The sequence below is a fragment of the Saimiri boliviensis genome, chromosome 3 (assembly GCF_048565385.1).
Source record: "Saimiri boliviensis isolate mSaiBol1 chromosome 3, mSaiBol1.pri, whole genome shotgun sequence".
In the NCBI taxonomy this organism is placed as follows: Eukaryota; Metazoa; Chordata; class Mammalia; order Primates; family Cebidae; genus Saimiri; species Saimiri boliviensis.
This window is the reverse complement of record NC_133451.1, coordinates 62198306-62211488: the sequence shown is the minus strand read 5'-3', so window position 1 is coordinate 62211488 and position 13183 is coordinate 62198306. Positions and strand designations below refer to the sequence as shown.

The window sequence follows — 13183 nt, the reverse complement described above, 5'->3', positions numbered from 1 at the left end:
GGATGACCTGGGGTGTAAATACTGTACGTGGATCAAAATGTTGCCTTGGGCTGTGAAGGTCAGGTGTTTCATTCCTCTACAGCTACCTGTGGGTCATACTGCTTGCCATCTCTGACTCTTGAAGCAGGACTGGCATGGTATGAACTCCTTTGCTGCTACAGTCCATAGCACAGCTCAGGGCTTTGTTGCTCTGCTAGTGCATGTAGTAAGCAGTGCTCCATGGCCCACAATGCAGAATGAGGCTTGAATTTTCTCATTAGGTCTTTATTGGGTTCACCTTGTTCAGAGAATGCAGAGTCCACCCAGCCCCCACCCTGTCTTTCACCTGTTGATAGTTCCAGCTTGTAGGTTTCTCCACTACCCATCCAGGGGTATATGGGAGACAAAGAGAAAACCCAAGGGACTCATTGCCTTGTCTGTTCCTTGTCTTGAGTTTCCTAGATAGTCTACCTTTTTTCTTTCAGCTTTTAGAATCCTAATGTTGATTGATGGATAACTTCCAGGGAATTTAGTTGTATTTAGAGGGAGAAGCACGGAAATGCTATCTCATTCAGAAGGATGAGGGTTAAGAAAATATATATATATATTCTCTTATATTTTCTCATAAATGTTCATATACATATATACTGTGTATGTATATATGCATACATGCCTACATCACATCTTTATATATATCTATATTCATGTGTGTACGTGTAAATATGTGATCATCTAACTGCCCTAGGTCACCAGTTTTTAGCTCAAAGATAGAAGAATCTTAAGTACTTATTTTAATCATATATCTTTGGTTCTAATCTTAATGGCTTTTGAGTTTTCTGAAAACTATTTCTGATTCAATTATTTCTGAATTTTAAAAAGCCTGCTTGATTCTCTTATTCTTTTAATTGACAGTATCTTTATATAATTTTCTTCTAGTTCAGGCCAATGAAGTTCATCGGAAAATTCTGGCAACTGATGTTAGTTCCAAAAATACATCTGACTCGAAAAAAATGTCAAGTAGAAACATAAATGATCATCACAGTGAAGCTGATGAAGAATTTTACTTATCTGTTGGCTCACCTTCTGTTCTTTTGGATGCAAAAACATCTGTATCACAAAATGTTATTTCCTCTAGTGCCCAAAAGAGAAAGACTTACACTTTTGAAAATTCAGTAAATATGCCGCCTTCAAGTACAGAGGTTTCACTTAAAACCAAAAAAAGGTAACATTTTATTTAAATAATATTAATTGCACTTTAAAAATTTTACCTTTTATATTAAAAAATGGTAATTCAATCATGTTATGCAATTTTACAGTAAGAAAGGAGGAATGTTAACATGTTAACATATTAACATGAGAAAATATGCATTTAGCATATATTCAGTTTATAATAAGGAAGGACTTAAAGTTTACTTAAGAGAAGTTTAGAGGTTAACTTTTCTATAGTCTGTAGAAAGATGTATTTTCTCTCTGATTTGACTGCTTCCTAAGATAAACAATTTGTATTTCCTCAGTATTTTTTTATAATTGCAAGTGTAGGTATATATCAGGTCACTTCTAGGGTAGCAGAGCATACCTATTATTGAAGATACTATACTTTGTGGACAGCTGGTTTCTCTTTCTTGGCCTTACCTTTGGCCTTTAGGAAGCAAAGTGGATTGTTCAAGGACTTTTGCTGTTGGAGAGCTCTGTAATGAGTGTAATTTCTATCTAGAGTATTGTGTGATTCCTGGAGCCAAGGAGTTAAGTATATTCTAAGACTTTGCTATTCAAAGTTTGGTCTGTCACTGTGCTCTAAGATTGCCCTGAGAACCATCACCTAGCTATACATTTCATTGATGTATACTTTGACTATCGTTTTCTCTTTTTATGTTTTTGTATTGGTAAATACAAAAGTTAATTTTCCTGAGCAGTTTATCTTGTGTGTTTGGAGTGCACAAATCAGCATTTATGTTTTAAATAAAGGCCTAGTGCAGAATTTTAAAGTGGTCTGTATTGTCTGTAAGGGAGTTCAGAAAGGCTCATAACTCAAGAAACATTACAGGAGCATTCAGCTTATCCTCCATTTAACCTTTTAGGTTAAACTTTGAAGATAAAGTTATTTTAAGGAAAATAGAAATAGATAATAAAGTATCAGATGAAGAGGATAAAACATCAGAAGGACAAGAAAGGCAACCATCAGGATCATCTCAAAATAGAATGCAAGATTCAGAATGTGAAATTCAACCACAAGCTAAAAGTTTTTCAACATTGTTTTTAGAAACGATAAAACGAAAAAGTGAATCCAGGTGAGTTATTAAGAAACTATCCTTTGAAACATTTTTCTTTTTTATTCTATGAAGTATGTATAAGGATTCCTAATGTTATTTAACTTAGAAATAAATCATTTAATTAACAACAATTTTAATTGAAAATTTTGTCTGACTTGTAAAGAGAGATGTCGCCTGGCCAACAATGCAGTATTTAAAAATCACTATTTTAGGATCCCCTATGTCACTATCATAGGTGTCAGAATGTTAGTGAACATACTAGGAATTTTTTATTCCTGGGCGCAGTGGCTCATGCCTATAATCCTAGCACTTTGGGAGTCTGAGATGGGCAGATCACTTGAGGTTAGGGGTTTGAGACCAGCCTGACCAATGGTGAAACCTTGTCTCTACTAAAAATATAAAAATTAGCCAGGCATGGTGGCACATTCCTGTAATCCTAGCTATTTAGGAGGCTGAGGTAAAAGAATCACTTCAACCCGGGAGGTGGAGGTTGCAGTGAGCCGAGATTGTGCCACTTCACTCCAACCTGGGTGACAGAGTGAGACTTTGTCTCAAAGAAAATGAAGTTTTTATAACAACATGTTGAATGAATGAATGAAATTCCCCTTTGTTCAGTCTCTGTTTCCTGTAGTTGATTATTTTTATGTATATATTTTACCCCTCATATGGATATTGTCACCACCATCTGAAACAAATGTGTTATAATTATGAGCTAATTATATCATGTCTGAGAAATAATTTTTTAATGTTCTTTTTGATATTCTAGTGAGTAAAGTTAATTTTATGTTTAATTATTGTAGCCACATATAACTATTCACTATTCCCAGTGCTTTCTAGCATCATTGCTTCCACTTAGGCTCTTCCTTCTGATTGTCTTTCTTGTATCTCCTTGTGACCAAATCTTATAAATCCATCAAGATCCAGCTCAAATGCTACAAAGCCTTTCATGGTTTTTCTAGCTAACCACAAGCCATCTTTCCCTATTCTAAACTTTCATAGTATCATCATTGTTTCATAAGGATATCATTTCTGTTAAACATCCATTCATTGTAGTATTTGTATTGACTTTGTCCTTTATTCGTTTTTATAGTTTTATTATATAAATTTGTGAAACTCTACCATTAGAGAGTATATTTCTTAGAGTATTTGCTATTTTAAATTATAAGATTTGTCAGGAGTTTGAGATTATAGGAATAAAGAAGGCATTTTCATTTCTGGTTCATTTTCTATATTCTAATTAAAAGAGAAAAACATAATCTAATTTTTGCATTCTGGCTTTCTTTCTGTTATGGCTAACCAGAGCTAAGTAAGCCTTCTCATCCAATGGAAAAAGCAGAAACAAGGGTGCATATGCTAGCTTTGGAGTTTGGATGTTTACCTTGTTTTTTATTTTTTGTATCTCACTGCAATATGTGGTGTATTCAAGGCTACTATAAAAAGCAGGGAAATGAAAAGTCAGTCAGTCTGTCAGATTACCATCCTTGGAATAGTTCCTTCCTTCTCTAGAAAACTTTCCTGACTAATTGGAGGAGGTGCTGTATGCACTAGTCTTAATTTATTCAACACCTCATTAAATGCATGAATCTCTTTGTATGTACTTAACATGTACATGATTTTATGAAAATGTAAGAATTAGTGTTGATGTTAGATTATAAGACATAAAATCGTAGTTGAAATTGTCTTACTGTTTATCCTTTTACAACACTGGGAGTGGGAAATAACAATAATAGTCATAATACAGGTTTTCTCCCTTTTAGTAAAATACATAAAGTTTGGGCTATAGCTATGGAGAAAGGTCTAGAGTTGGGAAACATTGTTTGACTTTGACTTCATTATTTATAACAGATTCTGTAGCATTGTAAGCTTTGTAATAAGACTTGCCTTTTATTTTTTCCTGTTTCTATGGCACTAAATTTCTTTTGTGCTTAAGCTACCTTTCTAGATACACTCCATTTATTTCTATACCATGATTATAATATGAAAATATATATGAAATACCAAATTTGGAATGAATTTTTACTCATATGCTGTCATATAACAAGTTAGTACACATTTAGTGGCTTAAAACAACAAACATTTATTATTTTATAGTTCTGTGGGTCTATTGTTTACAGTTCTATAGTAATGTTAGTAATTTTTACATTCGTTCAACCGTCTGTGTATTTGGTGTTGCTATATATAAAGAACTTGGGATGTAAAAGAAACATTGGAAGAAATTTTCCCCAATCTCTCTCGCTCTCTCTTTTTTTTTTTCTGAGACGGAGTTTCACACAGTCACCCAGGCTGGAGTACAGTGGCATGATCTCGGCTCCTTGCAACCTTTGCCTCCTGGGTTCAAGCGATTCTCCTGCCTCAGCCTCCTGAGTGTCCTGGATTACAGGCACCCGCCATTATGCCTGGCTAATTTTGATATTTTTAGTAGAGATGGGGTTTCACCGTGTTGGCCAGGCTGATCTTGAACTCCTGACCTAAGGTGATCTACCCCCTTCACACTCCCAAAGTGCTGGGATTATAGGTGTGAGCCACTGCACCCAGCCTCTCCAATCTCTTATAATTTAGTAGTATTCCATTTGAATATCAGACTTGGAGTTTTCTCAGAAATGATCTTGTTGATTTATTTTGAAAGTGAAGAATTCAGACCCCAAAAGGCACATATACAAATATGTAATTAATTATACCATTATATATTATAGTGGCATTCATTTTGGACTGCGAGTCAATGTATCTGGGTTATAATTTTACCTGTCTGGGCTTCAGTTTTAGTATATATAATGTGTGAGTGAGTGGGACCAAATTAGTCGATACCTATCTCTAATTTCCAGCTCTAAAGTTTTGTGATGTCATTGTTATAAATGAGGGTGAACAGACATTGAAATGTAAAAGGAGGGAAAGATTTGTAAGATGAAGGGAAAATTGAGTAGCTATATAAACTGTTTAAAAGATATGTAGATTTTGTTTCCTAGATTATTTTCTTTGCTAAACAAAGATAAAAGCTTCATTTTTTTGAACTGTTAAAAGTATCACCCTTTTTTAGTCCCATTGTTAGGCATGCGACAACTGCTGTACCTCATTCATGCCCTCCAGATGATAAGGAGTTGATAGAGGATGAATTTATAATAGACGAGTCAGATAAAAGTTTTGCCAGTAGATCTTGGATTACAATACCAAGAAAGCCAGGGCCTCTGAAACAACGCATAACATCTCCGGCTGAGAGTACTACAGTCCTTCAAGGTAGAAAGTCAAGAGAAAAACATCATAATATATCATCTAAGACTTTGACAAATGACAAACATTCCCAGAAAGCTCACTCAGTAGAGACATCTCAGCCCTCTGATGAAACAGTACTGGATACAAGTAATGCTTTGACAGGTGAAATGGTAAATGACTGTAGATCTACAAAATATGAAATGTATTCTGAGAATGCAAAAAAATCATCTGGAAGCAAAAGAACTATAAAACAAAAACAGAAAAGAAAATTTAAGGCTAAACTAGCTAAAGAACAGCTTGACGTGGGACAGTCTAAAGATGAAAACATGTATACATCACATACTACCCAAGACAAATTTCAAAGAAATTCAGACAGAAATATGGAAGAGCGTGAAGAGATGGGAAATGATCGTGCTTCCAAAAAACAAATGTCACCTTTGGGTAAGTGTTTATATTAAATATAACTGTGATCATTATTCTACCCATTTTAATATCCTAATTTAGCTTTGGCAAGTAGGCAAAGTAAACTTGAATCAACAAAGAGCCTCAAAAGCCTATAGGTTATTTTCTAGAATCTTTTTATTTTATATGTAATTCGATTCTAACTCATGGTTTTTGTTTATCTTGTGAGATGACAGTATATATAGAGGGCAAAGTGAAAAGGAAAGGCTAGTAAACAAGTTAGTGTCAACATGAATATGACAGAATGATAAATTCTTTTTTTTTTTTTAATTTTACTTTAAGTTCTGGAGTACATGTGTAGCTCTTACAGGATTGTTATATAGGTATACACATGCCATGGTGGTTTGCTGCCTTCATCCCCCTGTCACCTATATTAGGTATATCTCCTAATGTTATCCCTCCCCAATCTCCCCACCTCCTGCTATCCTTCCTATAGCCCCCTGCCCCCCAACAGACTCCAGTGTGTGATGTTCCCCTCCCTTTGTGCATAAATTCTTTAGAAAATAATAATGTTAAAAGAAATTCTAGGGTGGCATGGGGCTATTTTTTATAGAAATAAAAATCCATTCTCTTCCATCATTCACTCATTTATATGACAGTTGTTGAATGCCAGACACTGTATTAGGCACTGTAGTCACAAAAATTACTAACTCAGTATTTCTGCTGTTAACAAGATCATTCTGGTGGGTTCTGTAGAACAATAGATAAAAAGGAAGGGTATGAAATTTTGATTTATTCATAATTTCTTAGGAAAAGACATATAAAGGAAGTATACTTGAAGGATGCCTTCTATAATTGTAAATATTAAAGACTTACTGAGTACCTGCTATATTCTACACACTGATTTTTTTACATGTATTCTTTATCTAGATCGGTTAGTGAATATATAATGTTATTAATTTCCATACCAGTTGTACTGATTTTCTATTGCTGTCATATGACAAGTTACTACACACTTAGTGACTTAAAACAGCAAACATTGATTATCTTACAGTTCTGTGGGTCAGATGTCTCACTGGGATAAAATCAAGGTATTGGTGGGGTTTTCTTTCATTTTAGTGGCTCTAGGAGAAAATCTATTTATTTACCTTTTCCAGCCTGTTTAAACTACCTATATTCCTTGACTCATGGTCCTCCTCCACAGTCTGCAAAACCAGCAATGCCAGCCTTCTGATGTTTTGAATTTATCTTGGCTCTTCTTCCATCATCTCATCTCTCTGACCACATCTTTTAAAGGAAACATATCATTAGATTGGGTCAACCTGGCATCAAGATAATGCCTGTTTTTCAGGGTTTATAATTTAATCACACTTTAAATCTCCTAAGAATTAGATTGAAAAAAATCATTTCAAAACAAGAAAGCAGTAATTGCTTTTACTTGGGACATTGTAGGAAGGAACTGTATATATTTTTTCAGTTTCAGAAGATAATTGTTTTTGGCTAAGGAGTATGTAAGAGTTATCAAGCAATGTGAAAAGTTTGCATTTAATAGAACATTAGTGCTTACTTCAGCAGCACATATAATTGACAGAAAGAGAATATGTGACTTTTAAAAATAGAGGTGAAAAGAAGGCCACAGGATAAAGTTAAGAAGTTCCTATAATTGAGGGTTTTTTTTTTTTTTTTAATTAGTTATAGTTTCCTGAAAACTCCTAGTAGATTGTGAATTGGTTTTATGGTTTTCTTTACTTTAGGAAGCAAGAAAAGTAGTCCTAGAAAAGATAAGGAAGAATCTAAAAAGGGGCACCTTTCCAGTGAGTCCAAGGACAGACTTGTACCTGAAGAAGTGACTTCAACTGTCAGAAGAAGTCGAAGAATTTCCAGACGTCCATCTAATTGGTGGGTGGTAAAATCAGAGGAGAGTAAGTATTTTTATTTAAATTATGTTTGTTCACAGATAAAATCATTCTGTAAGGGGCATTATATTTGATTTTATATTTCTATGCAGAGAATCTTATGAGGACCAAGTTAAATTGGGTTATCAGAAGAAATGTTAAGTCAATTGTAAAGATATTCCTTGAAGCTTTAATATATAAAGCATTCTAGGTATAGGGATAATAGCTATGGGAAAACAAAACACCAGACCAAAAATCCCTGCTCTCCTGGAGCTTACATTCTAGTTGGGAAAGGCAATATAAATAATCTTGCTATTTTAATGTGTTGGTTGTGAGGGATACAAAGATTGTTAATATGAGGTTCTGCCACCGAGGAGTTTATAATCTAAAAGGTTATAATTGAGTTTATTACACATAGAAAAGTAAATTATTTGTGTTGGTGGTTCTTAAGACTACCCTTAGATTTGGTAATTTTCTAGGAGGTCTGGGCATATAGTTGTACTCAGTGGCTGTGATTCATTACAGTGAAAGGATGCAGTGCAAATTCAGTAGAGAAAAAGCGCAAGAGCTAAGTCTGGAGGAAATCAGCAGAAAGAGTTCTTTCTCAGTTGATTCCCACAGGAGTTGCTTAATTCCTCTAACAATGAGTTGTGACAAATTGACGAAATGTCTACCAGGAAAGCCCACTAGAGACTTAGTGCCCAAGATCTTTACCGGGGGTGGTCACATAGGTACTCTCCCTAGCAAGTACTATAATTCCATACTCCCTGAACGAAGGCAAATATTCAACCTGAACCATATTTTTTGTATAAGCAGTTTAGGCACACAAAACAACATTTGTCAATTAGGAAATGATGGGAACCCTTCTGAACTTTAAGGTTATAGGGCTAACTTTGAAAGCAGGCCCTTTTAAGGCAGTGTACTTAGACCTCCTCTGCTAACTTTTTTTCTGCACAATATGAAACATTTATTGTTTTGGAAGAATTGTCTTTTTTTTTAAGGGAAATGATCCTGAAAAGATTGGTGGATCATGAGGTAGAATTCACATACACAAATTCTATTGACTATGGGGCATTTAGATTAATAAGTGAAAGATTAGTACAAATATGGCATTATATCTGTGAAGCCTTATTGTTATGAATTATTAAATCATTGAGATTATTGATTAATAGCATCAATTATTTATTTTGTTGCAGCCTTTGGATTTTGGAGTCAGATCTGAGTTCAAATGATCACTCTTCCACTTAGAGTAGATTACTTTGTTTAGTTTCTCATTCTATAACATGATTATCTCATTGAGTTTTATAAGGATTAAATGCAGTTAGCATAGTGGGTAGCATATGTTAATGTTGAAGTGTTAAGTAATACTGTTACTTCTTTGGGGAACTCACTTTTCTGCCCCAGGTTGCCTGAAATGCTAAAGTACTATGGCAGATCGCACATAAATAGTGGGGTAAATAAGTTCTTGCAGAAATTAAATGTGCTAGATTTCTGAAACTATCAAAAACCACTTATTTAACAGTCCTGAAATAGATATTGTACTTTTGATCAAGCTGGGAATCAAAAAAGTAGAGAAATGCTTATATATCATATAGTCTAAACTCTGATCTGATGGAAGAAGCAACTGAAGTCTGAAGTTAAGAACAACTTGACCTGTCTCCAGCCTACTTGTAGTACATGTGACATTGTTGACCTTCCGTATATATGAAGAAATGTATATGGAGTACTTGCCTTGGAGCAGGAATGAGGTACAGGAGGACCAGGACTAGAGTAAGACAGTTGAGACACTAGTATGAAAAATGTAAGGCATTAAATTTCAGGGTTGTGTGAGTTCAGCCTCTGTACTTGCACAGACCTAAAAATGAGTACCTTCTTGAATTTTCCAGCTGAGACTACTCTTGCTTCACCATAGTCCTGCCCCTATTGTTAGGCATGGGGAAAATACATAAACTACCAGTCAGTTACTTGGGGTCAAGGAATTGTCAGTCTGCTGGAGGAGAGGGGTAGAAATAAGTAAATAGTCACATGTGTGATAGCAAGCTACCTTAAGACTTAGAAATTAGGGAAAGCTTCCTGAAGGATGAATTAGGAATTAGCTAAGTGATTGAGTGGAGTAAGGAGGAAGGATGGAATGTTTTAAGTAGAAGTAGCATATGCAGAGATCTGGAGCAGAGAGCTTGGTCTTTTCCTTTTTTTAATTTAGTGTGCTTTAGAATTGTCTGGGGAGCTTATTAAGACACCGATTACTGGGTCTTGCTCTGCAGAGTTTTTGATTCACTGGGTCTGAGGTGAGGCATGATAATTTGCATTTCAAATTCCCAGATAATGATGATCTTGCTCGTCTAGAGACTGCCTTTTGGCAGCTAGTGCTTTAGAGAAACTATAGATAGTTCAGTACTGATGGTGTTTTTTGGTTCGTTTGTTTAGAGTGTGCTTTTGGGAATTGTGGTTTATAAAATAAGCAAATCTAGATGTAGATATAAATTGATGTTGCAGGTATTTGGACTTCATTCTAAAGCTATAGATAATCATTGAAATACTTTAATTAAGCAGGGTTGTAATGATCTAGTTTTTGTTTTCCAAAGGTGATTCTTGTAGCATTGTGAAGAATGGATTGAAAAATGAGAAGGCTAGAGAAGGGGAGATTAATAAAGAGACTGTTTTAATAATCCAGATATGAAATGATGAAGGCCTCTTCTAATGACAGGACGGAGAGCTTGAAAAATTTGAAAGGCATTAATAAAGTAGAATTGATAGGATTTTGGGAGTGATTATGCATGACTCAAATTTCTGATTTAGATACCTGGATAGATTAGGTAGTTGTATTTTTCAGTAAGATAGGAAATAAAGCAAGAGAGACAGATTTAGGGGAGAGCAGTAGGTGGATATTATAGGTATCAGTATAAATAGTAATTAAAGCTCTGGGTAGATGAGTCCCTCAAAGAATGTATATGGAGTGAAAAGCTGAATCTGTAGCCTTGGGGAATACCAGATATTAAGGATAGCTAAAAGAGCAGTGGGCAAAGCTAGAGAGTGTTTTTAGAAGTCTGTGATAAATTTAAACGGTCTGTTGCATATGTCTATAAACTGAAGAGCTGCATTGTTTAAATAATTTAATTTGGAAATAAATTTAGCCTATGAGGTGTGTGTGTCTGTATGTTTATATGCAAATATAAATTAAGTTTGTATTTCAGTGAGCCAAATCATCTGGACAAACATGCTAACTTTAGGTTATCATTGAATCTTTCAGGTCCTGTTTATAGCAATTCTTCAATAAGAAATGAATTAGCAGTGCATCATGACAGTAGGCAAAAATCTGCGAAGAAAACAAATCAGTCATCTAAGAATATTAGAAAAAAAACTACTCCACTTAAAAGGCAGAAGACAGCAACTAAAGGCAGCCCAAGAGTACAGAAGGTTTTAAATGCTAAAGGTTCTGGAGGTATTGTTGATCATGATGAAATTTCCAGTTGTCCTCAGAGTGAGCCATTGGAAAGTGATGAGGCAGACTTGCTTAAGAAGAAAAAGCTTGATTGTTCTAGGTAATATCTGTTATGTATACAATATATACTTTTGTTTTTCATCATTTAATATTTGCACTACTTAATCATTTATAGACAGGTAGTATTAGCGTAAAGAGCTCTGCACTCTGGCATACCTGGTATTAAATCCAGTCTCTACCATTAGCTGGGTGACACACAGGCAGACTAGTACTCTGCGCTTGTTTCCTCATATTAAAATAGGGAATAGTACATAGCACCTGGGATTATGACTGTTAAATTTAATAAGATATTATTGTCATTCAACTCTTTAATAAGATATTATTGTCATTCAAGAGTTGCTTTTTTTTTTTTTTTTTTTAAATTTAAAAAGCCAGTGCCTTACTCTGGAGTGCAGTGGCATGATCATAGCCCACTGTAACCTCAAACTCCTGGGTCACATAATCCTCCTTCCTTAGCTTCCTGAGTAGCTAGAACTACAGGTGTGGACCACTATACCTGGCTAATTTTTTAATTTGTTGTAGAAATGGGGTCTTGCTTTGTTACTTAGGCCTGTCTTGAACTGGTGATTCTCTTTTGTTGGCCTACCAAAATAGAGATTCAAAAAACAAACAAAAAAACACATATCAGAAAATTTGCTATCTTAATCTTTTTAAAGTATGTAGTTCAAATTGTTTCCTTTTAAGTGAGATTGATGTGATTTCAACAGTTAGGAATATAGCTTAATGCTTTTCTTCTAGGATAATAGTTAACATTTTTTGAGTTCATACTATGTGCCAAATATTTGCTAGATGCTTTTAGTGAATTCTTACTAGTTGCAACAACCTGTTGAGGGAATACATACTTTGTGTTAGAAGCAGTAAGGTGCTGAGGATATACTGAAATAAATTAGTGTGTCCTAAAATATATTAGTGTATGTCATTATAGTGCATAAAGAAATTCCATACACATTCTGTTTCACTTTTTTAGGCCATTCTCTACTTTCTTTCCCTTTTTTTTTAAAATTGTGTTGCTGAAATTGGTTTGCTAGTATTTTATTGAGGTGTTCTGGTTTGTAACTTACTTTCCCTGTGTTGTCTTTGTTTAGTTTTGGTATAAGAGTAATAATTGGCTTTATACAATGAGTTGGGAAATATTATCTCTTCTATTTTTTGAAACGGTTTGTGAAGAATTCTTAATTCTTCTTTGGATGTTTGGTCAAATTCAGCAGTGAAGCCACTTGTGGCTGAGCTTTTCTATGTGGGTAGTTTGTTTTTAATTACTGATTCATGGTATTTTGAAACTATTTCCTCTTGAATCAATTTTGATAATTTGTTTCTAGGAGTTCGTCCATTTCATCTAGTTCATCTAATATGTTGCCATACAGTTGTTTCTAGTATTCTCTTGTAATCACTTTTATTGCTTTTGACTCTAATGGTAGGACCCAGGAGGACACTAGAACCTAAAGAAATATGCAGTCCCTAGGAATAGTGTATCTTGTTTGCAAGTATTTGGAGTAAACTAACTATCGAAGAGTTGAGCTGAGTCCCTCTAAGGACCTATTGCCCGTCAGTAGGCTGACTGCAAACGAATATCAAAGAAAGAATTTGAGTTGTTTTTGGATTCTCCAGTAAACCATGATAGATTAACTGTAACATACATCATAAGCCATTAATCGACAAGGTCTCCATATGTCTTTGTCACTACATGGCCAGGTGTCTTCTCCATTTCTCTCATCAGAATTTTTCAAATTAGGACTGTTGGGAGGTCCTAGAAACCAATTTTCTTCCTTAGCTAGTTGCAAGTCTCAGAACCTTAACAGGTTGATCTGATACCCATTATAGCCAATATTGTATTGTCTACATACCCACCTACATACCCAATATTGTATTGTTTCTGGAAGAAAATTTTCTTTTGAAGAGGTATAAACAGTCATACATTTATCATTTTT

At 34.7% G+C, this 13183-nt stretch overlaps 1 protein-coding gene across 1 annotated transcript in view; it reads left to right on the top strand.

Moving 5' to 3' along the window:
- CENPC (centromere protein C) overlaps nt 1-13183 on the top strand; it is a 64060-nt gene that overhangs the window by 23397 nt on the left and 27480 nt on the right. The window contains exons 6-10 of the mRNA XM_039468564.2: nt 916-1201; nt 2058-2267; nt 5284-5897; nt 7613-7780; nt 11004-11295. Of these exons, the coding sequence (XP_039324498.1) occupies nt 916-1201; nt 2058-2267; nt 5284-5897; nt 7613-7780; nt 11004-11295 (1570 nt within the window). The remainder of the gene's footprint in view (nt 1-915; nt 1202-2057; nt 2268-5283; nt 5898-7612; nt 7781-11003; nt 11296-13183) is intronic.